The sequence below is a fragment of the Crinia signifera genome, chromosome 19, assembly GCF_055691185.1.
Source record: "Crinia signifera chromosome 19, ASM5569118v1, whole genome shotgun sequence".
Classification (NCBI taxonomy): domain Eukaryota; kingdom Metazoa; phylum Chordata; class Amphibia; order Anura; family Myobatrachidae; genus Crinia; species Crinia signifera.
In genome coordinates, this window is record NC_139226.1 from 53058790 (window position 1) to 53086311 (window position 27522).

At 44.0% G+C, this 27522-nt stretch overlaps 1 protein-coding gene across 1 annotated transcript in view; it reads right to left on the reverse strand.

Annotated features, from left to right (window-relative positions):
* PRKCG (protein kinase C gamma) overlaps window positions 1–23953 on the reverse strand; it is a 303415-nt gene extending 279462 nt beyond the window's left edge. Inside the window, exon 1 of the mRNA XM_083162596.1 lies at window positions 23509–23953. Within this exon, the coding sequence (XP_083018722.1) occupies window positions 23509–23678 (170 nt within the window). The 5' untranslated portion in view covers window positions 23679–23953. The remainder of the gene's footprint in view (window positions 1–23508) is intronic.
* Window positions 23954–27522: the final 3569 nt, after the last annotated feature.

Consider the following 27522-nt stretch of genomic DNA (forward strand, 5'->3'; position numbering starts at 1 on the left):
GCGGCTTTGCGGACCCCCGCCCCCTCCCGAGATTCACCGACACCTGCGCCCCCCCTCCTGCAATTCTGCCCCCTCCCTCGATTCACGGCACCCCCCGCGCCCCTCCCACAATTCACAGCACCCCTGCTCCCCTCTTTAGTCCCCCGTATGCCCACACACCCCTATCACTACCCAGCTTCCTGCTCTCCTGAACCATAACTTCCACCACTGGGGAGTCGCTGATGCTGTGTTGCCCACATACCCCTATCATGCCTCATAGCCCAGCCTCCTGCTCTCATGCACCCTAACTCCCACCCAGTAGGAGGAGACACTGACTCAGGGCCACCGTCCTGTACTCCTGTACTGCCACGCTGGACCCTCACCCACTGGCAGAAGCTGCACTGTGTCTCCCACCCTCCTCTTTAGTCCCCCTTATGCCCACACACCCCTATCACTACCCAGCCTCCTGTTTTCCTGTATTGTGACCTCCGCCAGTGGGGAGCCGCTGACTCAAAAACACTCTACTATACTATTGCACACACACACACCCACAAATGTCACTGTACCATCCACACTATCAATGTACATCTTACTCTGTAACTGCTTTTTAATTAAACAAAACAATACATATGCTCTCTATTTAACACATTTCACCCATAACTCAAGTTGCAATACAGGCATCTTTCATACAATTCTAACCATATTTCTCACAATACAAACGTTCACAAATTAAGGGGGCGCAGCCCCTTGCGACGGTGTGAAGAGCGCCCGTAGGGCGCGATGAATCACCTAGTATATATATATATATATATATATATATATATATATATATAAAAAAGCACAAATCAGCCTGGCACTCTCCCTAGGGGTGTTCACCTGCCCCGGTGCCCTCTCGTACAAGTAATATAGAGAAAGTCCAATAAACAGGCAGAGGCACTCTGGAGGTCTTTGGGTACTTGTGTACTTTCATGGCTCCCACGATGTGCATCGTACAGGAAAAAATCGCATCGCAACGCATCGCATGCGATCGCATGAGATCGCATGCGATCTGATGCGATGGGATGTAATTTTTCACAGAAATTATGGACATGAGTTGACATCATGTAAAATGCACCCCAAATGTAATTTTTCGGGGCGGCGGTACGCGTCCTACGACCTTTTCATACCCCCACTATCCACGTCGGCGTGGAGTTGAGGATAGAAAGTGTGGCGAGCGCAGCAAGCCACCGAGCCCGAAGCGTGGCGAGCGGACACGGATACCTGTGAAGCCCGCGAGGGGACACGGATACCTGTGAAGGTATCCGCGTCCGCTCGCCACGCTTCGGGCTCGGTGGCTCGCTACGCTCGCCACACTTTCTATTCTCAACTCCACGCCGACGTGGATAGTGGGGGTATGAAAAGGTCATAGGACGCGTACCGCCGCCCCTCGCGGGCTCGCTGCACTCGCCACGTTTCGGGTTGGCGTTGATAGTGGGGGTGGTACAGTGTAAAAAATGACATTTGGGGTGCATTTTACATGATGTCAACTCATGTCCATAATTTCTGTGAAAAATGACATCGCATCGCATCAGATCGCATGCGATCTCATGAGATCGCATGCGATGCGATCGCATGTGATTTTAGCAAAAATGCATACAAACACGGGAAAATCGCATACCATCGCATGCCATTACATACGGCATGCGATGGGAGCCGTGAAAGTACACAAGTACCGGTCTTTGTGTAGAAAGCAAAACTTTAGTAGTCCAACGTTTCGGGGTTAGAAAACCCCTTTGTCAAGGTTATATTTCTATAACCAGCACCAGGCTCTTGGCCTGGTCCTGGTTTCCAAAATACAAGTGATAAAAGGAGTAGGGATCCCCCCATATTTCAGAGAGGAGCACTGGGCTCCAACAGCCAGTGGTGCCATGCTACAGCCAGGGGAAATTATTTATATTAGTTCCCCCGGCCAAAACATTATGCCCTGACTGATCAGCCTGGGACGGGTCTCTGGGGGGAGTGTGGACCCCCCAATAAAGGGGTCTTCCCCTCCAGGCCTTCCTCCTGTCCCAGGCCTCCCTGGGCGGTGGAAAGCAGGCATATAAACATGTAAAAATAAGATATTGGGTTCCTTAGTGCAACTAGAAGGCCCAGCAAGCCTCCCCCACATGCTGGGACTAGGGTGTTCAACTAGCTGAGATATTTTACCATGGCTTATTAAATTCCCCCTAAATGATCTGTGTTACACAACCTAAACAAGCGATTGCACTAACCACACTCTGTGTGTGTGTGTGTGTGTGTGTGTGTGTGTGTGTGTGTGTGTGTGGTGTGTGTGTGTGTGCAGCTAGTTGAGGTCAGAAATGATCGACACATCAATGCTTTTCAAAGTTTTGAGGGAATATAAGGGATACAAATGTATTCTTGAGTGGCTCTATTCATTAGCACAGAAATGCCACTATTACTTTCTGGTAGGTGTAGCTATTTTGGATATTATTGGGTAATACCGGATAAGCAATGCACCGGTAAAGAACGTTGGAATAAGAATTTTCTTCTATGAATAAATTTGTACCCAATTTGTTACATGCTATCAGCCTGAGGGAGCAATGCAATTTTCGGCATGATGGCGCTGTAGTGTCTGCCTGTAGTAATGTATGTATGTAATTATTTACTGTGCACCTCTAATGGGCACGTGGCATAATAAGTATGGTCATGATAAGAAATGCCCATTTAGGTTTTGCTTATAACAAATAAATCATATCATAGATATCATTCTACAGAATCCTAACTAGCATTTGATTGATTATTGTAAACAGCAGCTCCAGGTTTGTATACCTACACTACAAACTGTACACCCTAGGGGTCTTGCTGCCAGATGTATCAAGCTTCAAAAGTGATAAAATGGAAAGTGATAAACAACCAGCCAATCAGCTCCTACCTGTTATTTTACAAACCCAGTCTGTAACATAACAGGTAGGAGCTGATTGGCTGGCTGTTTATCACTCCCCATTTTATCACTTTTTGAAGCTTGATACATCTGACCCTATGTACCGTACTAAGCCTTGAAGAGAGATACAGTGAATAGAGATAAGGAGAGGAATGCTCTAACATCCGCCACCGGACGTCGCTGGCTACCTCATCCATAATAAATTTGCACTAACATAGGCAATTATGAACGCAAAGGACAGCTCTTGCAGTAAGCAGGGCCGCCGAGAGGGGGGGGGGGGGGCGGTACTAATTACCCGGGCCTTTGCTTGTTGGAGGGGCCCGGTGGCGGGCCCTCCTTCCCTCCCAAGCAGCAGCAGCAAACACCTTTACAGCACATGCTGACAGCACGCTCACCATGAGCATCTCACTGACAGCATGAGAGCTGATGTTGAGTCTGCACATGCTGTAGGTGTGTGCTGCTGCTGAGGGAGGGGGGGACAATAACACCCCCCCCCCCCCCTCCACTTCAGTATGTTTTTCACCCCCTCTAAACATTTGTGGGGGTGGCCTAATCGCAGAAGGTGGTCACGCCTCCCGAAATTAGGCCACGCCCCTAAAAAATGTACAAGGGCGTGACATAACTCTCGGTGGCCCTGGCAATAAGAGCTGTCCTTTGCAATGCTGCTATGGCACTGGACTTTTTGAGTCAGAGACCCAGAATTCCCTCTGCGCATGAGGGTGCTCACTGCGGGGCATGCTAGGAGGGATCAGTGATGAATCACTCACACAGCGCTGCATAGAGATTCTATAGGTTTCTATAGGGTATCACCAGCTTTGGCACCCAGGCATGCGGCTTTTAGTGCATTCAGAAATGTGGTAAAAACTCAGAAACCTGGATTTTTACCGCATTTCCCTCCCAAAGTACCAGCCAACTAGTTTGTAGCTGTCATTTCTCAAACACAGTCTCTAAAATTGCATCATAAATGCCCCCATGGCTGCTGTGCATGCCGAGGGAGAAAGGAAACAATATCCAGAGGCTAAACAGATAAATCTTAAAAAACTATTAGAATAAAGATACAATATATTAGAATATATAATAGAATTTCTGTCTACAAGAAATCAATTTCAAACTTTTCCAAAGGACATGAATCACGACCCTTGTTAGAAAGTCACATTTGTGATGAAACACGTTTGGTTCTTTTTTGGACCACATTGGCTTCTGTATTCCAAAAGTACTGTGCTTCCCCCATGGAGTGTTAATCACATGTAGTAAGAAAAGCCCATCACATTTACATATTACCCCTTTCCTGTGATTTGGACTGCAAGGCCCTCTGGACTCAATAGAAATCCCCAACAAATCCTTTGTCGAAGTTGAATTGCATCAACACACACGTTAGAGTATTTTAGCCGCCATTTGCGTTCATATATTTACGTAAATTGCGCATAGAGGGAGCAAGAGAATATGCGCTTGTTAATGGCAATTATAATGTTACATAGTCCTATACATATACATCCATAATAATAAAATATAGTCATTTAGCTTAAAAATGCACCGCATATAGTTTAAGGATAAAACATATTCTTTTCCCCTCACGTTTGGGAACAGTGTGTTTAGCGTCTCATACGCAGCCTACCGGTGTTTGAAGAGAAATAGTAGCATGTATTATTCGCAAGTTATGAACCATAGAAATAATAATAAAGGTATTGCCATATGTAAAGGGGACATATGATAACCAGTTTGAACCAGCTGCACGGCGGGACCCCTAGGGCAAGGTGACGAGCATGGAACAAAGATGCAACTGTGCATCTGGACTAAGCCAATCAGAAGAGGTGAAAGATGACCCCTGACCTATGAAGACCTGCTAAATCCTATAGTTTTCCCTTTAAATTGCTGATCCCTGGACTAGGAGCTCATTATGCTGTGATCAATGTAACTACAGTCTCTTGGTCCAGGTAGTGCTGCGTAGGATGACGGTAACTGTTACTTTTGTATTGGTGTAGTTGTATAGTTGCTGATTGTACTTTCATTTGTTTTCCCCTGTTAGTTAATATTGTAATATTGTATCTGTGATTTAAACTGTTACTATTGTGTTATATTGTTACCTCTTTGTGTCCACTAGGGACTGAATATATATGATAATCGGGTTGGACCTTTAATCTAAACTTATCCATCGTTCTTGTCTAAGTTATTACTGTAAGGGGAGGGGGAGGGAGAGAGGAGGAGAGAGAGGGAAGCATTTAGTATAATAGTCACACATCCATCATTGTAATCAGGGACACAATTCAAATAGCCAACAATACCGTTTCGGTGTATAGCACCTTCATCCTGGACTGCACAACTGGCTTTCTATAGAGGCAAATGCCTCAACCAATATGGTGGACACACACCTGTGCAACATCACAAATAATTACCTGTATGCCTGTAGTAATCTTCCTAGTGATGAGCAGTGTTTTGTACCTGCAGCAGTAGTGGTACCCTACAGGTCAGCGCTGAGTCTCCCAGCAGGTCAGAGGTGCCGGGTCACCCCGCAGGTCTTCAGCACTGGCTCTCTCCGCAGGTAGCACGGGGCCTGGATCCTCCAGAGGAGCACGGCAGCACCAAACAGAAAGGTGTAGGAGAGGCGGAATCAGCTGGTCCTTCTCCTTCCGCATTACTGTATGTAACCACCCACTGCTTAAGGGTGGGGGGGGGGGGATACACGGACATCAGCGGCACCACCGCAGCTTCTGCCCGTGGATATTTACTTTTTTTTTTTTTTTAAACTATTCTAAAGGGTGCAGAAGATTGCCTGCTGGTCCTCAGGCCCCATAGCTGTTGCATCATCTGTACTCTCCATAGTTATGCCTCTGGCACCCACACAAAAATAACACCCATAAGACATCAACACCACAAGTCTGTCATCCTCTGGGCCAGATGCACTAAGCTTCAAAAGTGATAAAAAGGAGTGATAAACAGCCAGCCAATCAGCTCCTACCTGCCATGTCACAGACTGTGTTTGAAAAATGTCAGGCAGGAGCTGATTGGCTGGTTGTTTATCACTCTCCATTTTATCACTTTTGAAGCTTAGTGCATCTGGCCCTCTATCCTCTCCCAGCTCCATAGGTGCGTTGGCCCGCCAGGAATCTTCCCTGTGAATTCTATTGCCAATCTGCCCCTGCCAAGGGACATACTTTTTATTAAATATTTGTGGGATCACAGGCATTTTGAGGGGTATCCACAAATAATAAGTATCCCCATATGTACTATGGATATCTGCCATGGTACCTTCATTCTCATCCACAAATACAGCCCCCAAAGGGGGCCACAGTGCTGCTTATTTACAATATAGATGAGAAATAATCGCTTTCACTTCTCTCCACATTGCAGGAACAGACGCATTTCGGATCCCCCTCTCCCTGCATGTGATTTTAAGTACATTCCTGTGAATGTTAATTTCTTATTGCTACGAATATCAGGGATGAGAAATTCTAATTATTGGTTCAACAACCCGATAGTTAGCAAATATGACCCAGAGTGAGAAAAAGACTGCACCGAGCCGATACTGTAAGGTGAGGAAGAAGCAAGTGGTCCGAGGTTTCATAATAAGAGCTCAGCACCCTGAAAGCTGCAGCGATAGTCTGAGGTGAGAAACCGAGTGTGAAAGTGGCAGAGGAGGCAGGAGATAGTGTCAGCGCTGTCTAGAAGTAATTGAGGTAAAGCCGCTGAAATAGAGCTGTGTGAGGAGACTGTCTTGCAGCATAAAAGCTGTAGGAGAAAGTAAGTATTGCTATACAAGAAAATAATGGACTGACATTCCTAAAGAGCAGTCAAAGGGTCAGCCTAGTAGAAGATGCTGGGCGAGATGCAGTAAGCGACAAAACCTCTGAAAATGCTGTGTTTTTTTTTTTTTAGGTTTAGCCACAGATGGCATATGCACCAAGCATGGAATGCGTCACATTCCGTGGCTTGGATGCGGTGGGCAACGCCATCTTCAGATCGGCATTGCTTTATAGAAGCCTATGGGCCTCTATCAATTTGCCCCTGCTGTAAGCAATCCAACCGGATCCCTCTCAGCATCCCCAGCAGCACGTGCATTGGTCGATGCATGTACAGATAGGATTTTCAATCCTAAACGCGGAAGTCCTATCACTGCAAAGGACCTTGGTAAAATCTTCATGCTTACACCATTAATAGACGACGGAATGCACGCGGAGAGTGGCAGGATGCATCACAAGTTGCTTACTCCATCCCGCCACTGACCTTGAGCACAGAGCAGGATTAAAGGGGGGGGGGATGCACCCCCAGTTCCCCCCATTTCTGAGGGCCCCCAAGTGAGCAGAATAGAGATGGGTCGTCCGCGAACGAACCGGATCTTTTGAACGGGTCCCATTCGAGAACTAATGAGCCGCTGATCCCAAAAAGGTGATCCGTTTCAGTTTACAATGCATTTCCCTGATCTCAGTGCTGCCACCTGTGGCAGCTGAGATGTACTACCTCTGTAGACTGAGTACAGTGCTGTGACTACAAGTGATAGAAAGATTAGCTGCTGCTGCCAGGGATGGCCATCGGTGCAGACGCCATCAATGGTTGCCATCGATGGCGATTCTGCACCCAGCCATCGATCAGTGTTTTTACTCGGTCATGTATATTCTCCCTTTTTTTAAAAGCGAGCCAAGGTTCCATCTAAAAGATACGTATCTTTTCACTGCGAGATCCGTTGGATCCCGGCTCAGCTTAATGATCTGTTTTGACCATCTCTAGAGCAGAACAATGCAGAGAGCTCTGGAGCCAGCAGAGCTCTCTGCAGTGACCACGGAACACAAGCAGGGGGAGCTGCTGAGTATGTGCAACCCCTGTAGCAGCAGTAGCTGTAGTGTCCTCTCTTGGTAAGTGCTGTATGATGTGTATGTGTGTGTGTATGTATGTATGCGAGGCAAAAGCAGAGAGAGGCGCAGTGCTGCTTGATGTGTCACCGAAGCTGCTGACCAAAGCCACAGATAGTCACATGTCACATGTACGGCAGCATTGTGCACTGTGCAGTGTTAAATGCCCTCTGCACTGTTATATTTGGGATTTTTAGTGTTCGTTCTAGCACCCTGCTTCTTGTAAAAAAAAAATTAAATATAAATTAATGTGCTTCAAGCACATGTATAAAAATAGCATGCCCCTTCACAGAAAAAAAATTCTGTTTTTTTTTTTTACACCAAAAAAAAAAAACCTTTATTTTAAAAGATCACTTTCCAGTTCACCTTAAAAAAAATGTTGAATGCAAAACGGTGAATCGTGGCAAAAAATCAGGGAGAAAACAATGCGCCATCCTAGCATTGAATACACTCTCGGCGAATCCCAGAAAAAAACCCATTGAAATACACCAGCGAATTGCAGCGAGCCTGAAACCGAGAACTGGCCGGCATTCACTGTTCACTTTCGGCGAACAGTGAACATTGAATAGGGTGAATCATATTTACAGTGAAAAAAATTCACTGCAAGGAGTGAAAACAGCCCGATTCGCCGAAAAAAACGGTGAATCAGGAGCATTGAATACTGGCCTTTGTGTATATATGCAAGTATGATGTGTGTATGCATATATGTATGTAGTCTGTGTTGGGTGGATTGTATTCTATGTGTGTGTGTGGTTGTTTAGTCTTTAGGGGCCCCCTTTGTCTTAGGAACCCTGGGCCCTCTAGAGCCTTAATCTGCCTCTACCTAAGAGGGCAGGATGTACTAAAGCCTAAAATGCATTAAAAACAATAAATACACATTTGTACTGAAGTTAATGTTTTCACACTTAATCTACTGTACTGTAGATTTAGTTGGAAAGTAAATAGCATGCCAACTTCTTTGGTATTTCTTGTAAATTGAGCATTACCACAGCAAATTAGTCAACTTTCACCTTTTTGTGGCTCGAGCCCATTGTGTAAACACTTCAAAAATGACAGAGTTCTTAAGTTGCATCGGCCTTTGATACACTGCATCCTGTAGATAATAAATGGGTTTTATACTGTAATTTCCATGGGAGAAGCATAAAATATCAGCAGATTGGATGTACAGAACAACTGTCATGGTTTGTCTCCTGCTACTCTGCTCTGCTGTCAGCCTCCCCCTGAGAGATCCTGACACAACATCTATACATGCTGTCAGAGATGTTGTAAATACGCATTATAAACTGCTTCATACGGTACCCTTGTTTCAGGGTTTGTGTTGTCCTGGCACACCATAATGGTTGCGTGGTTAATGACTGATGGTGTTGTTAATGATGGAACGGTAATGATTGAGCCTAAATGGTTAGAAATGAGAATATTTAATACTGAAGGGTAATTACAGTGTGATATGGGGAGTTAATAAGGAATATCATACAGGGCCCTCTTTTTTACAATGACCCTCATCTCCCAGCCTGATATCTGGTTATTACTTACACCTGTCTTTTGAACATTGGGGATATTTAGCTCATCCTACCAATGTGATGAAGGTACAACAATAGGGACCCAACAAAAGCCTTTCCGACCACAGCAATGTCCTGCAGGCTACAAGGAATCCGCGCAGGGTGTAATCATAGTGCACATGCCAAGACAGCAGCTTATTGTAAGTAGCATTAGGCTGCTGGCAACATGGAGGAGGCACAGTAGAGGAAGGGAGCACAGTAGAGGAAGGGAGCACAGTAGAGGAAGGGCGCACAGTAGAGGAAAGGAGCACAGTAGAGGAAGGGAGCACAGTAGAGGAAGGGAGCACAGTAGAGGAAGGGAGCACAGTAGAGGAAAGGAGCACAGTAGAGGAAGGGAGCACAGTAGAGGAAGGGAGCACAGTAGAGGAAGGGGGCACAGTAGAGGAAGGGAACTCCTCTGGAACTTGCCAGGCATAGAAGATATGGTAACCAGTGACATACTGTATTCATAAGGTATCATTGTGATACTAAACTAATCAAATTGCAGTTACAGTATTTAACTAGTACAGTATATAAAAGTATTGCTGGGAGTTGATTGTCAACATAACCTCATTTGAAGACTTGATACCTCTTTCAAATGCCCGCTGCCCTCCCAAAGGGGACCCATATGTTTAAATCATCCATGAAGGAATAAAGAGACTTATAGCAATACTCTGTAGAGATACAGTATGCAGACCAGCGCCCTAACCACTTGGGGAATTCGGTCCAAACAGTTGGTGGTTTGTACTGCCTTGAAAGGAGGATAAAATTCCAGAAATTCTCCAATACAATTCAAATAATGTCATATCCGGTGCAGGAACCCAATGAATCGTCAATACGGCTTCATCAAAATAAATAGATTACTGAAGATTTGTCATATGGCATCTAGGCACTGTAGATGCTTGTTCCAAGTGGGCTAAAGGACCTCTGATGTCACAACCAAGGACCCAGTAAAGCAGTAGGAGATGCAAGGTTGGTGTGCTAGTAGTTTTTCTATCTTTCTGCTTTGGCGGATCTCATGTTCTGAACGTCAGTCACCATCGCTCCTCCTGATCATTGCAGGTCATAAGGTTGTGATATCAAAGGTCCTTTAGCCTACTTCAATTTAGACTCAAGCAATAGAATTGTTTTATCATCTGGTACAGCAAGCCATAAACTACATACAAAGTGATACTTAACTACAACAAAAAATGTAGTGTAGTGTGAAGTGTACGCTACTACTCAACCTGTTTGATATAAAAGCCAAGCAGTTGTCACTGCCATTCCCTTGTAACATATTTACATATTTGCTTAAATATAAAATGCATCTAATACAGGATTATTTTAGGTGGGCAGACCAATGGAGACAACACCCCCCCCCCCCCCCCCCACACCGAAATATCATGATTGGAAGACGAGCATTTGTTTCCCTGATACATACGGATGACTGGTGTAGGAATGTCAGCATTCAGAATCCGATGGAGGGAATCCTGACAGTGGTCGGGTAAGTATATTTACCTTCCTCCTTAATATCCCCCCCACCTAAAGCCTAACCCCCCACAGTCTAATCCTAACCCTTTCATACCTCCCCCCCCCCCCATGCAGCCTTACCCTAAATCCCTCCATAGTGCCTAGACTTAACCCGGCCTACATTCTAATGTTCGGCATCTCGGCAGACAGGATTCCGGTGCCTTTGTCCTGGCGGGATGCTCAAGGCATCCCATTTGTGCACCCCACAAAACAATATGATTCTTTTATGTATAAGATATCCTTTAATCTTATCTCTGAAACAATAGTTTGAAAAGTAACTGAAATAAAATGTCCAGCTTATCTAGAAGTAGTAAAGTACAATATACTCATCCAAAGTACTACTGTATATGAGTTATATTTGGTGCCATGCTGTACTGAAATTGTCATATCTACAACCCAACTCTTCTCTCCTGCTCTATCCCATCTTGCAAGCAGCCCCCCTCCACACACACACACACCCTACAATGTCTTCATAACTATATACTTAAACACTCAGTCAAGTCATATTTCTATAAAGTTGTGAAAATGTATGTAAATTGTTTCTCCTTCCTTTGTACAGCACTACAGAACCCGTGGGGCTCCTTATAAATAAAAGATAAAGATAATAAAATAACTGGAGATGTAATAAGGAAACAGTTGGAGGGGCAGCTCGTCAACACGTGTATTAACTCAACATGGAACATAAAATTGTCATATATCCTAATGGAAGAAGATTATAGATGTAGCCTTATTGTAACCCACCTCCCCGTCGTTATTTTTGCCTTTGCAAAATCACAATAAAAGTTACATTAAAAAAAAAAAAAGAAAGAAGAAGATTACGGATAATATTTTATTCATTGCTTTCTGGGATTAGTCTCAGTACATTACGGAATCTTTGAACTTCAACGTGGGAATAGAAAAATGGCTTTCCAGTAACTGTAATCTCTGATAAACTGCATTCCTATGCTTCATTAACTTTACTAACAGAAGGCAAGAGAGGATATAAAACTCCCAATATATCACCAAGTGCATCAAAGCATACACTGATAAAACACACTATATTAACCCCTTCCTGACAGAGCCAGTTTTTGCGTTCCTGACAGAGCCCTTTTTTCAAATCTGACATGTCTCACTTAAGTGGGGATACCTTTTTTTTGCTTTTACTTATCCCAGTGATTTTGAGATTGTTTTTTCGTGACACATTGTACTTCAAATTAGTGGTAAATTTGGGTCGATACAGTCTGTGTTTTTTTGTGAAAAATACCAAAATATCGTGAAAAAATGGAAAATTTAGCGATTTGCAAAATGTTAAATTTTCTGCTTGTGAGACAAATAATCTTACCACTCAAAATAGTGAATAACTAACATAGACCATATGTCTACTTTATGTTGACATCATTATTTCAACTTCCTTTTAATTTTTTGGGACACTAGGAGGCTTCAAATATGAATAGCAAATTCTCAAATTTTCAAGAAAATTTCAAACACTGATTTTTTTAGGGACCAGTTCAGTTCTGATGTGACTTTGAGGGACTTGTATGTGAGACACCCCCATAAATGATGCCATTTCAAAAACTGCACCCCTCACAGTATTCAAAACAGCATTTTGGAAGTTTGTTAACCCTTTAGGTGTTTCACAGGAATTAAAACAAAGTGTAGGTGAAATTTCAAAATTTCTTTTTTTTTGCAGATTTGCAATTTTAATACATTTTTCTAAGGAACACAGTACATTTTACTAGAGAAATGTGACTGAAAATTGATTCCCCCAATTCTTTTGTTTTCATAAATATCCTATATGTGGCCCTAGTGTGCACGGTGACCAAACCACAGGCTTCATAATAGAAGGAGCACCTACTTGATTTTGGAGCCTCCTTTTTATGAGATTATTTTTTAGGCACCATGTAGGTTTCTAGGCACCATAAGATGCTAAAAGTTAGGAACCCCCCCACAAGTGACCCCATTTTGCAAACTACACCCCTCAGGGAATTCATCTAGGGGTATAGTGTACATTTCAAACCCCCAGGGGTTTCACCAATTGTGGTACAACTGGGCAGTGAAAATGAAAAATTATTTTTTTTACACAAAAATACAGTTCTGGCTCCAAATTTGTCATTTTCAGAAGGTATGAAGGAGACAAAGCACCCCAAAATATGTGCCCCAATTTCTCCCGAGTACGGCAATGCCTCACATGTGACCAAAAAATACCAGTTGGGTGCATGGCAGGACTCAGAAGGGAAGGAGTGATTTTTGGATTTTGCAGCTCAGATTCTGGTGGAATTTTGGTGGGTGCTATGTCGCATTAGCAAGACCCCCAAAGCACCAATACAGTGGAACCCCCCCACAAGTCACCCCATTTTGAAAACTACACCCCTCAGGGAATTCATCTAGGGGTATAGTGTACATTTCAAACCCCCAGGGGTTTCACCAATTTTGATACAAGTGGGCAGTGAAAATGAAAAATTACATTTTTTTACACAAAAATGCAGTTCTGGCTCAAAATTTTTCATTTTCAGAAGGTATGAAGGAGAAAAAGCACCCCAAAATCTGTGCCCCAATTTCTCCCGAGTACGGCAATGCCTCACATGTGACCAAAAAATACCAGTTGGGTGCATGGCAGGACTCAGAAGGGAAGGAGTGATTTTTGGATTTTGCAGCACAGATTCTGGTGGAATGAATGGTGGGTGCTATGTTGCACCAATACAGTGGAACCCCCCCACAAGTCACCCCATTTTGCAAAGTACACCCCTCAGGGAATTCATCTAGGGGTATAGTGTACATTTCAAACCCCCAGGGGTTTCACCAATTTTGATACAAGTGGGCAGTGAAAATGAAAAATTACATTTTTTTACACAAAAATGCAGTTCTGGCTCAAAATTTTTCATTTTCAGAAGGTATGAAGGAGAAAAAGCACCCCAAAATATGTGCCCCAATTTCTCCCGAGTACGGAAATGCCTCACATGTGACCAAAAAATACCAGTTGGGTGCATGGCAGGACTCAGAACGGAAGGAGTGATTTTTGGATTTTGCGGCTCAGATTCTGGTGGAATTTTGGTGGGTGCTATGTCGCATTAGCAAGACCCCCCAAGCACCAATACAGTGGAACCCCCCCACAAGTGACCCCATTTTGCAAACTACACCCCTCAGGGAATTCATCTAGGGGTATAGTGTACATTTCAAACCCCCAGGGGTTTCACCAATTTTGATACAAGTGGGCAGTGAAAATGAAAAATTACATTTTTTACACAAAAATGCAGTTCTGGCTCGAAATTTTTCATTTTCAGAAGGTATGAAGGAGAAAAAGCACCCCAAAATCTGTGCCCCAATTTCTCCCGAGTACGGCAATGCCTCACATGTGACCAAAAAATACCAGTTGGGTGCATGGCAGGACTCAGAACGGAAGGAGTGATTTTTGGATTTTGCAGCTCAGATTCTGGTGGAATTTTGGTGGGTGCTATGTCGCATTAGCAAGACCCCCCAAGCACCAATACAGTGGAACCCCCCCACAAGTCACCCCATTTTGAAAACTACACCCCTCAGGGAATTCATCTAGGGGTATAGTGTACATTTCAAACCCCCAGGGGTTTCACCAATTTTGATACAAGTGGGCAGTGAAAATGAAAAATTACATTTTTTTACACAAAAATGCAGTTCTGGCTCAAAATTTTTCATTTTCAGAAGGTATGAAGGAGAAAAAGCACCCCAAAATCTGTGCCCCAATTTCTCCCGAGTACGGAAATGCCTCACATGTGACCAAAAAATACCAGTTGGGTGCATGGCAGGACTCAGAACGGAAGGAGTGATTTTTGGATTTTGCAGCACAGATTTTGGTGGAATGAATGGTGGGTGCTATGTTGCACCAATACAGTGGAACCCCCCCACAAGTCACCCCATTTTGCAAAGTACACCCCTCAGGGAATTCATCTAGGGGTATAGTGTACATTTCAAACCCCCAGGGGTTTCACCAATTTTGATACAAGTGGGCAGTGAAAATGAAAAATTACATTTTTTTACACAAAAATGCAGTTCTGGCTCAAAATTTTTCATTTTCAGAAGGTATGAAGGAGACAAAGCACCCCAAAATCTGTGCCCCAATTTCTCCCGAGTACGGCAATGCCTCACATGTGACCAAAAAATACCATTTGGGTGCATGGCAGGACTCAGAAGGGAAGGAGTGATTTTTGGATTTTGCAGCTCAGATTCTGGTGGAATGTTGGTGGGTGCTATGTGGCATTAGCAAGACCCCCCAAGCACCAATACAGTGGAACCCCCCCACAAGTCACCCCATTTTGCAAACTACACCCCTCAGGGAATTCATCTAGGGGTATAGTGTACATTTCAAACCCCCAGGGGTTTCACCAATTTTGATACAAGTGGGCAGTGAACATGAAAAATTACATTTTTTACACAAAAATGCAGTTCTGGCTCAAAATTTTTCATTTTCAGAAGGTATGAAGGAGAAAAAGCACCCCAAAATCTGTGCCCCAATTTCTCCCGAGTACGGCAATGCCTCACATGTGACCAAAAAATACCAGTTGGGTGCATGGCAGGACTCAAAAGGGAAGGAGTGATTTTTGGATTTTGCAGCTCAGATTCTGGTGGAATTTTGGTGGGTGCTATGTCGCATTAGCAAGACCCCCCAAGCACCAATACAGTGGAACCCCCCCACAAGTCACCCCATTTTGAAAACTACACCCCTCAGGGAATTCATCTAGGGGTATAGTGTACATTTCAAACCCCCAGGGGTTTCACCAATTTTGATACAAGTGGGCAGTGAACATGAAAAATTACATTTTTTACACAAAAATGCAGTTCTGGCTCAAAATTTTTCATTTTCAGAAGGTATGAAGGAGAAAAAGCACCCCAAAATCTGTGCCCCAATTTCTCCCGAGTACGGCAATGCCTCACATGTGACCAAAAAATACCAGTTGGGTGCATGGCAGGACTCAGAAGGGAAGGAGTGATTTTTGGATTTTGCAGCACAGATTCTGGTGGAATGAATGGTGGGTGCTATGTTGCACCAATACAGTGGAACCCCCCCACAAGTCACCCCATTTTGCAAACTACACCCCTCAGGGAATTCATCTAGGGGTATAGTGTACATTTCAAACCCCCAGGGGTTTCACCAATTTTGATACAAGTGGGCAGTGAAAATGAAAAATTACATTTTTTTACACAAAAATGCAGTTCTGGCTCAAAATTTTTCATTTTCAGAAGGAATGAAGGAGACAAAGCACCCCAAAATCTGTGCCCCAATTTCTCCCGAGTACGGCAATGCCTCATGTGTGACCAAAAAGTGGCAGGACTCAGAAGGGAAGGAGTGATATTTGGATTTTGCAGCACAAATTCTGGTGGAATGATGGTGGGTGCTATGTCGCATTAGCAAGACCCCCAAAGCACCAATACAGTGGAACCCCCCCACAAGTGACCCCATTTTGCAAACTACACCCCTCAGGGAATTCATCTAGGGGTATAGTGTACATTTCAAACCCCCAGGGGTTTCACCAATTTTGATAAAACTGGGCAGTGAACATGAAAAATTACATTTTTTTACACAAAAATGCAGTTCTGGCTCAAAATTTTTCATTTTCACAAGGAATGAAGGAGACAAAGCACCCCAAAATCTGTGCCCCAATTTCTCCCGAGTACGGCAATGCCTCACATGTGACCAAAAAATACCAGTTGGGTGCATGGCAGGACTCAGAAGGGAAGGAGTGATTTTTGGATTTTGCGGCTCAGATTCTGGTGGAATGAATGGTGGGTGCTATGTGGCATTAGCAAGACCCCCGAAGCACGGTGAAATTATGAACCTAATATTCCATAGATGTGTGGTATATTTTAAAACACTCCTTTATACATAGGCCGGGTTTGTCGGGGCAAGTGTCACACTGGAAAATAGTTTGCTTTCTTATTCCCTTTTTATAGCAAACTTTGCACCTTTTTTGTGTCCTGCCCTTTTTTCCAGTGGAGGGGATTTCATCAGGAAAATGCTGCCCTGGTACAATACGGGGGCCAGTACTAGAAGTACTGGGGCCCTCTGCCTGCTGGTTCCCAAATATTAGGCCCTTTATGACTTCCTCTTGAAAGTGCATAAATGTCCCCCTCTGGCCGGTAGAACGGAATAGCACGTAAGCGTTATACAGTGCCATCTGGATGATATACACGGCCACCTTCTTGTACCAGATTTTTGTTTTCCGCAGGGCACTGTACGGCTTCAGTACCTGATCTGAAAGATCCACTCCGCCCATGTACCTATTGTAATCCAGGATACAATTAGGTTTGGAGGTGTGGGTACTGGTACCTCGTACAGGGACGGAGGTGGTACTGTCTCCGTGAATTGTTGTCAGTATAAGGACATCCCTCTTGTCCTTATATTTGACCAACAACATATTTTCGTTGCATATTCCCCTGCTTTCACCCCTTCTCATTACTTGGGCAATGTGCGTTTTTGGGAGGCCTCTTTGGTTCTTGCGCACAGTACCGCAAGCTGCTGTACCTCTTGAACCAAGGGCCTTAAACAGGGGGATGCTAGTGTAAAAGTTATCCACATAGAGGTGATAACCTTTATCCAGGAAGGGGTGCACTAAATCCCAGACAATTTTCCCACTAACACCTACGAGGGAGGGGGGGCATTCTGGCGGTTGAATTCTTGAATCCTTCCCTTCATAAACCCTAAACCTGTGGGTGTACCCTGAGGTGCTTTCACACAGTTTATACATTTTTATGCCATACCTTGCCCTCTTACTGGGAAGGTACTGGCGGAATTTAACCCTTCCTTTAAAATGTATAAGGGACTCGTCGATACAAATAAATTTTTCAGGGATGTACACCTCTTCAAATTTGGCACTGAAATGATCAATGACCGGCCTGACTTTGAATAGCCGGTCAAAGGTGGGATCATCTCTGGGTGGGCACTGTGCATTATCGGTGTAATGTATAAATTTAAGAATTGTCTCAAATCGAGTCCGGGGCATGGCCATACGGTAAAATGGAGTACTGTACAGAACATCTGTACTCCAATATTGCCTAATTTCTGGCTTTTTTACTATGCCCATATGAAACACCAGACCCCAAAACGTCATCATCTCTACTGCATCTACAGGGGTCCACCTAGCAAATGATGACGTGGGGTTTTGAGCAATAAACTGCTGGGCATATAAATTAGTTTGGTCCACCATTAAATTTATAAAATCATCAGAGAAAAATAATTTGAAAAAGTCAATTTCTCTGAGACCTGTGGAATCAAATTGGATTCCTGGCATGGCCAAAAACTCAGGAACCTGGGGCTCAAAATTGTCTGGTGGTGGGGTCCATACTAGATCAATTATTGGGGGGGGAATCTCAGCTGATCTACGGGGGCGTCTTTGAGGGGGTCCCTCATCACCAGAGGAGGAAGAGGAGCTTAAGGCGAATCCTTCAAATTCCCCGCTTGCATCACTGCCTGTGTCAGAGTCAGAGGCAAGCATGGCATATGCCTCCTCCACTGAATACATTCTCCTGGATGACTGGGAGGACATTTGGGAGGACATTTGGGAGGACATTTGGGAGGACATTTGGGATGCCATTTTTATTTTTGTGTTACTGGTAGTGAAATGTTTCAACACGTGTATAGTGTAGGGGGGGGTACAAACTTTATTTCAATCCGGGGGGTATGTAGTGTGTATGTGGTGCAGAAAAAAAAAAAATACTTTATACCAATAAAAAAAAAAAAAATGAAGGGGTTAAAAATAAAAAATTGAAGGGGTTAAAAAAAAAAAAAAAAGGTCCTGCGCCAAAAATTGAGCACAGATGTTGGTCAGTAACGTCTGTCACTGAACAGCGCTCAAAGGCAACAGGAATCTGATCAAAAAAAAAAAAAAAAATTGATCAACCCTGTGCCGAAAAAGCTGATCAGTGATGTACGTCACTGATCGGCGCACAGTGGCCACAGGACACCCACAAAATCAGTGTGTGTAAAAAAAAAATTAAAAAAAGACCCCACAGCACTCACAAAAAAAAAAAAAGGTGATCAGTGATGCGACACTGATTACCAGTGAGGGACAGCAGGTGCACAACCTTTGGTGCAACTGACAGTGCAACTGGCAGCAACTGACAGGTATATATATAAAAAAAAAAACCTCTGCGCCCCCAAAAAGTTGCTGATCAGCACAGATATACTGATCAGCACAAAAGGGGGGGTAGCAGACACAAAATATACACTCTCTATCACTCTCTGTCACTATCTCTCTCTATCTCTCTATCTCTCACTATCTCTCACTATCTATCACTCTAGGACACTGCAGCAGCAGCACTGACAGTTATATGTATAAAAAAAAACTGCACCCCCAAAAAGGGGGGGTAGCAGACACAAAATATACACTCTCTATCACTCTCTGTCACTATCTCTCTCTATCTCTCTATCTCTCACTATCTATCACTATCTATCACTCTATGACACTGCAGCAGCAGCACTGACAGTTATATATATAAAATAAAACCCCTGCACCCCCAAAAAGGGGGGGTAGCAGACACAAATCTCTCTATCTCTCTACCTCTCACTATCTATCACTATCTATCACTATCTATCACTGTATGACACTGCAGCAGCAGCACTGACAGTTATATATATATAGAAAACCCCTGCACCCCCAAAAAGGGGGGGTAGCAGACACAAAATATAGCTCTCTCTGTCACTATCTCTCTATCTCTCTCTATCTCTCTCTATCTCTCTCTCTATCTCTCTATCTCTCTATCACACTGCAGCAGCAGCAGGAAGTCTCAGGAAGTCAGATCCAGGAAGCGTCCAGCACGCTACAAGCAGTGATAAGGTGATCAGGTAAGGTATTTGCAAGGATCAGGTAAGTATTAGCAAGGATCAGGTCGGTATTCACGGCAGGCAGGCACGGTGACCGTTCTGCACGCTATTCCAGACCGGAATGGCGTCTGCAGCGCAGTCACCGTCAGTTTAAATGTCGCGCCTTGGCTGTGATTGGTCCGTGGGTCCCACGGACCAATCACAGCCTTGGGGGCAGGTGGGGTGAGGGTGGGGTGAGGTGTCATCGTCACCGATGACCCCCTCATGCCCCCTGACGCCCGGCGGTGATTGACACCTGTGTTACCGAGCGTCCGATTCGCTGGTAACACAGGAAAACGCTGTGAATGGCTGTTCACACTGAACAGCCAATCACAGCGATCGCCGACGGGGGGGCGACATCGCAGCCCCCCCTGGGCATGCAGGGACATGTCTGCTGTCAGGGACAGCAGACATCGTCCCTCTGTCACTGCGTCTCGAGACGCAGTGACAGTTTAAACTCATGACGTACATTTATGCCATGTGTCGGGAAGTACCTCCCGGCCATGACGTAAATGTACGTCAAATGTCGGGAAGGGGTTAAATATGGACATTACCATGGAACTAGCCAAACACAAAGAGAAGCAACGAGAGGACGGAGAGGCAGATTATCTGGATTTACTGCTAAAACATCATCAAAAGAAGACTATAAAAGGAAACAAAAACACACAGTGACATCTAAGTAATATTTTTCTAAATAAATGCATGTTGTTAACGTTGTAGCATAAGCATAAACAATATGTCATGCTACATGTCTATAGTCTTGTTTTCTATGCACTGTACCATTTAAAAACAAAAATGTTTGTCTTCCTCCACTGACCCTGACATCTGCCATCTGTCCCTCCCCAGCTGAATGCGCTACACCTGCAGCCTTAAATGACTGCAGTTATTGAGTGGGGAACCCAAAGCACCATTCACATTTTGGTTAGCTGGGTGCAGCATTGAGTGGATGTCATATCTGTCCTGCCTATCCATTAGCCCAGGGTCTATTGAATTGTGGGCAGGGTGCTTATAAATCAGCCTTTAACAATTAAGATCAATCTCAGCACATTATCATTCTTAATCGGTGTACATAAACAAATAAGCGAAACAGTGACTTATGGGCAATGTACAAAGGGCGATGACGGACTCATTTCTAGGCAATTTGTCTAGATTGCTTAGAGATTAAGCACAGATCGCTCTGGGTGTATGGCACCCAGCAATGAAGATACGCGGTCCCGCATGGCACTATCGCTTGAATAGATTTAAACTGCATTCAGTATAAATCTAGTTATCGCCAGCATTGTATCAATTGAAAACATTGGCCATGACAGATCGCTCAGCGCACATTGCTGGTGCAGCGCTGTGTGCTGAGCGATCTGTGCTTAACTAGATTGCTCAGCACACTGCTCCCATCACCTTGTGTGTACACAGTACCAATGCATGGCACCGGAGCACCCGAGGCAGGCGGGGAGACAATGCTCCGGAGCTCACCCGCCCCCCGGCCGCTGTACATGGGGGTGCCGGTTATTGCGGTGGCAGCGCCCCCCGGCTTTGGCAGGGGGTGAAGGTTGATGCCCATTGTGAGGCCACCACATCATTTCCCGGGGGGGGTGCCGGCCGCCACCGGTGCCACTCACCTCTCTGCTCCCTGCTGCAAACTGGTGTTGTCCAGTGGCCGGCGCCCTAGGCAAATGCCTAGAGCTGCCTAGTGGTGGCGCTGGCCCTGTGTGTATTAAAGTCAAATACAATAGAGGACAAGTACAGGGTACATAACCATAGCTGCATCAGCAAAGGGCACATAAATAAATATAAGTATCTGGGGGGCAGAAAACTGCGGAATTTGGTGCCATAGAAAATGGTTTACGTAAGAGAATGAAAAGCACATGAGGGATGAGGGACCTGCTTGTGAGAGCTTACAATCTAAAGGGGCTGGTTCTAAGTCGAAAGCAAGTCGTAACGCGCACCGATCTAATATATTTCAGCATACAGTGCATGCGCGAAACAGGATGGGTGGTAACTGGGCAGCGACCATGTGACTGCAGAGAACATCAGGTGAGTGTCATAGGCATGGCGGCTGACTTTAGTGCTAGTTTGTGGCATACAGGTGGAGATGGGACCCCTGTATCAGCTTCATTCTTTGAACCCAGCATAGAGCTTGTGCAAGTCCCAATATTAATGATGACTGCTGTGGATGTAAGACCAGAGGGCGGAATAGTCTTCCATCATGGACCCTGAGAGGAAGCGGTAGCAAGTATTGGTTACCCAGGTTCAACCGCTGTCAAGATGCGCATAGAATTTTACTTTCATTTCTCTGAGAGTTGCATGGATTGTAAATATACACAAATTATAGTATTATCATAATGTCAAAATCAAGCAAGTGACTTCGGTGTGTGAGATCAGAATCAGACCCAAAACATGGTCAATAGATTTAAGCAATAGCGCTGCTGCTGCTACTGCATAATAATAATTTTAATAATAATTTTATTTATTTTTTATATAAAAGATAAACCGTCAACATGGCTTCTAATTATATATAACAAGTACAACCCTCCTGTAGATAACCGTGATCAGGAAGCTGCGATGTGATGTGATAACTGTCCATGACGGAATATCATCTCTTCTATCACACATCAAGGCAATACCAGATACCAATAAAAATGATTGCGTTTATTTAATGAGAATATTTTGAGCATCATGCATTCGTGACATTTCAATATTATTCTACTGTAACCTTTTATCCTAGATCAAATGCCATATTCCACGTATATGAGACATACACTCACAATAGAACCCTGGTGAGTGCAATGCCTGAGAGCATCACTGGGGAGTTCCATCCTTGGACCATTGATCGTGGACAATGGCTGGGTGTATAACCCTCCCTGGGTACGGTAAGCAAACACTTCACTCGCAGCAAACACACCTTTCTGGATTAATTATACATTATATTAATGTCCAACATAACTGTAACATTGAATAACCGCAACCAGTGTTGTGTGTGCATTGTGCCAGGAGTTTTGTATTATTTCGGTCACTGTGCTACTTGTTAGCACTGCAAATACTACTCGGAATACTAACAATGCACATTACGGTTCAAACATTAAACAAAGGGATATCGCAGCAGGATTCAATTTGTTGTTAAAGGGATTTCGCTTTCTGGATCCGATTTCTGCACAGGTCTCGGTCATTTCCAGGCTGCTGTGTTGTGATGGGATTTATGGAGGATTAACTGGTCAACAACAATCAGAACACAGTTGACACCTAATAAAATAGATCTTTTTGAGCTCAATAAAATAAATTATGTTCTAGACTTGGATGCAACGCACAGTGCTAGAAATAGCATCACGCTGAATACTTGTTAGCATATAGCATTTACCAGCAAGTTGTTGCCAAGCACTAATAAAAAAAAAAAAAAAAAACGTTTGCTCTTGTTTATATGAAGATGTGAGCTTATTATGCAATGCCAGCAGTGGAATTCCTATACACTTCTGTCATTATCATTGCCTTTTAAGTCTGATACTATATCTCCATTAATACAGTGGAAAGATTCCCATTTCTGTATATGTGATGCTTCTGCATTGTCTAACCGAGAAGATATAGAAATATGAAGCACAGTAGAAGTCACTTGCCCACTATAAAGACCAGTACATGCATTTGAAGGTCTGTGCGTTCTGTACAGAACACTTCAACAAGTATGCACTGACTTTAGTCACACAATAGTGATAGGTGACTTTAAGGAGTAAGATAATCACTGGCATTGTGCCTAACAGGATTCTGCACCTGGGTGGTCTGTGTGTCATTTGTCACCTGTCTATACCACTGATTGAACAACCAGCTGGGATGTAGGACATGAATGTGCACCGAAGGCTACAGTACCTGTGCGATCATTCCAGCAATGCGTTAGGATAAAAGTTAGCTAGGGGAACTTACCAGATGAAGTCAGTGCAGTGGCTGCAGAAGGTGGGCTGCTTGAAGAATCTGGCAGTGAACTTGTGGCTTTTGACCTCATGGACTAGTTTTTGCCTGAGAGCTCCCTTTCTACAAAACAGAGGCTTCACAAAAGGCTGCTCCACATCGGTGCCTGTGCACACCTGAGCCATCTTGTGCAGGTCTTCAGTGCAGCTCCTCTCTAGGAGAATTCCAGGTTCTGGGAGAAGAAATCACCTGAGCCTCTGCCAGGGATGAAGCCAGGAGTAGATGTGTACAAAGGAGGGCTGGCAGAGGAGAGCTGCAGTCAGCTGTGGCTGAGAGATGATACTTGCAGGGGCTGTGGTGATAATAATAACAGGAATAATGTGTGTGTGTGCCTGAGAGACTCTGGATGCTGCTACCTTAGGAGCCTGACAGATAGAGAGGGCAGTTCCTCAACATATCCTTCAAAAGGAGGGACTGTTCCCTGTCTAATAAAGCAAAACAGGAGGAGTTTTCCCTTAAAGGCGAAGATTAGTAGTATTGGTTGGTTATGTAATAGTTAAATAGATCTAGCCACACATAGTAGGTGCTCAGGATGCCCTAACACAAATCCATGAAACACATTAGCAGTGCTTACACAAAAACATTAAAAAGTACACAGCATGTTCTGTATCGCTTGTACTGTTATAATGGGCTGCGTCTGAAATAAAAACATCACCTCAAGGAAGATATGAACATGTGAAATGCAAAATATGGATTCAGAGATGTTCTGCCAAAATATTATATATATAGCCACCAGCAAATTTTTGTAATGTTTTTGCATGTGATCAAAGATCGTCTTTTATCTGTTTTTGCTACTTGATGAAAATTACTAATCAAATAGATCTTCAGCTATATAGAAGGGTGAAATGTAATAGGGCGAGAGAATCAGAAAGTGAGAGATTTGCTAAGAAATCTCCAGGGTTTTTTTTAAAAGTGCCAATCATTTACACTGCAACATCACACTGGAAAATGTGATGGGGGGAGGTGAATACACTGGGGTTTATTTACTGAGATGGGAGTTCTAGTTCAGATGGGATGTTGCTACGGGCAACCAATCAGTCTGTCTATTGTAATCTAGGCGCTAAAGAAATAAGTAGATTCTGATTGGTTGCCAATAGTAAACTCCCATCTGAACTAGAACTTCCATCTTAGTAAATAAACCCTACAGTGTCCACTTAACCCCTTCCCGACATTTGACGTACATTTACGTCATGGTCGGGAAGCACTTCCCGACACATGGCGTAAATGTACGTCATGGATTTAAACTGTCACCGCGTCTATAGACGCGGTGACAGTTTCAACATGTCTGCTGTCCCTGACAGCAGACATGTCCGTGCATGCCCCGGGGGGGCTGCGATGCCGCCCCCCCGTCGGCGATCGCTGTGATTGGCTGTTCAGTGTGAACAGCCATTCACAGCGTTTTCCTGTGTCACCGGCGAATAACGTTCGCCGGTGACACGGGATCAGAGGTGATTGGTGCTGTAAAGTACAGCACCAATCACCGCGGGGTGTAAGGGTGACACTGGTGTCACCCCACCTCACCCCGCCCGCCCCCAAAGGCCGTGATTGGTCCGTCGGTCCGACGGACCAATCACAGCCAAGGAGGGGGATTTAAACTAACGGTGACTGCACTGCAGACGCCATTCCGGTCTGGAAAGCGTGCAGTGCGGTCACCGTACCCCCCTGCCGCCATACTGACCAGAATACTTGCTGCAATACTTACCTGATCGCTGCTGATTGCTTCCTGGATCCTGTTCAATAATTGTGCCTTCCTGTGAAATTGTGCTGCTGCAGTGTACTAGCTAGATAGATAGAGAGATAGAGAGATAGATAGAGAGAGATAGAGAGAGATAGAGAGAGAGAGATAGAGAGAGATAGAGAGAGATAGAGAGAGAGATAGTGTCAGAGAGTGCTATATTTTGTGCTGCTGCAGTGTGATATAGTTATAGATAGAGAGAGAGAGAGAGAGATAGAGAGAGAGGCCTACTGACAGAGTGCTATATTTTGTGCTGCTGCAGTGTGATAGTTATAGAGAGATAGAGAGAGATAGAGAGAGAGAGATAGAGAGAGATAGAGAGAGATAGAGAGAGAGATAGTGTCAGAGAGTGCTATATTTTGTGCTGCTGCAGTGTGATATAGTTATAGATAGAGAGAGAGAGAGAGAGATAGAGAGAGAGGCCTACTGACAGAGTGCTATATTTTGTGCTGCTGCAGTGTGATAGTTATAGAGAGATAGAGAGAGATAGAGAGAGAGAGATAGAGAGAGATAGAGAGAGATAGTGACAGATTGTGCTATATATTTTTTATATAACTGACTGCTGCCCCCTCCTTTTGTGCTGATCAGTATAAATTAACTGATCAGCAACTTTTTGGGGGCGCAGGTTTTTTTTAATATATAGATATACCTGTCAGTGCTGCTGCTGCAGTGTCATAGAGTGATAGATAGTGATAGATAGTGAGAGATAGAGAGATAGAGAGAGATAGTGATAGAGAGTGCTAAATTTTGTGTCTGCTGTCCCCGCCTTTTGTGCTGATCACTATATCTGAGGTGATCAGCAACTTTTTTGGGGGTACAGAGGTTTTTTTTTTTTTATATATACCTGTCAGTTGCACCAAAGGTTGTGCACCTGCTGCACCTCACTGGTAATCAGTGTCGCATCACTGATCACCTTTTTTTTTTGTGTGTGTGCTGTGGGGTATTTTTTTAATTTTTTTTTTTACACACACTGTGATTTTGTGGGTGTCCTGTGGCCGCTGTGCGCTGATCAGTGACGTACATCACTGATCATCTCTTTCGGCACAGGGTTGATCTATTTTTTTTTTTTTTTTTGATCAAATTCCTGTTGCCTTTGAGCGCTGTTCAGTGACAGACGTTACTGACCAACATCTGTGCTCAATTTTTGGCGCAGGACCTTTTTTTTTTTAACCCCTTCCTTTTTTTTTTTTTTAACCCCTTCATTTTTTTTTTTTTTAACACCTTCATTTTTTTTTTTTTTTATTGGTATAAAGTATTTTTTTTTTTTTCTGCACTACATACACACTACACACTACATACCCCCCGGATTGAAATAAAGTTTGTGCCCCCCCCTACACTATACACGTGTTGAAACATTTCACTACCGGTAACACAAAAATAAAAATGGCATCCCAAATGTCCTCCCAAATGTCCTCCCAATCATCCAGGAGAATGTATTCAGTGGAGGAGGCATATGCCATGCTTGCTTCTGACTCTGACACAGCCAGTGATGCAAGCGGGGAATTTGAAGGATTTGCCTTAAGCTCCTCTTCCTCCTCTGCTGATGAGGGACCCCCTCAAAGACGCCCCCGTAGATCAGCTGAGATTCCCCCCCCAATAATTGATCTAGTATGGACCCCACCACCAGACAATTTTGAGCCCCAGGTTCCTGAGTTTTTGGCCATGCCAGGAATCCAATTTGATTCCACAGGTCTCAGAGAAATTGACTTTTTCAAATTATTTTTCTCTGATGATTTTATAAATTTAATGGTGGACCAAACTAATTTATATGCCCAGCAGTTTATTGCTCAAAACCCCACGTCATCATTTGCTAGGTGGACCCCTGTAGATGCAGTAGAGATGATGACGTTTTGGGGTCTGGTGTTTCATATGGGCATAGTAAAAAAGCCAGAAATTAGGCAATATTGGAGTACAGATGTTCTGTACAGTACTCCATTTTACCGTATGGCCATGCCCCGGACTCGATTTGAGACAATTCTTAAATTTATACATTACACCGATAATGCACAGTGCCCACCCAGAGATGATCCCACCTTTGACCGGCTATTCAAAGTCAGGCCGGTCATTGATCATTTCAGTGCCAAATTTGAAGAGGTGTACATCCCTGAAAAATTTATTTGTATCGACGAGTCCCTTATACATTTTAAAGGAAGGGTTAAATTCCGCCAGTACCTTCCCAGTAAGAGGGCAAGGTATGGCATAAAAATGTATAAACTGTGTGAAAGCACCTCAGG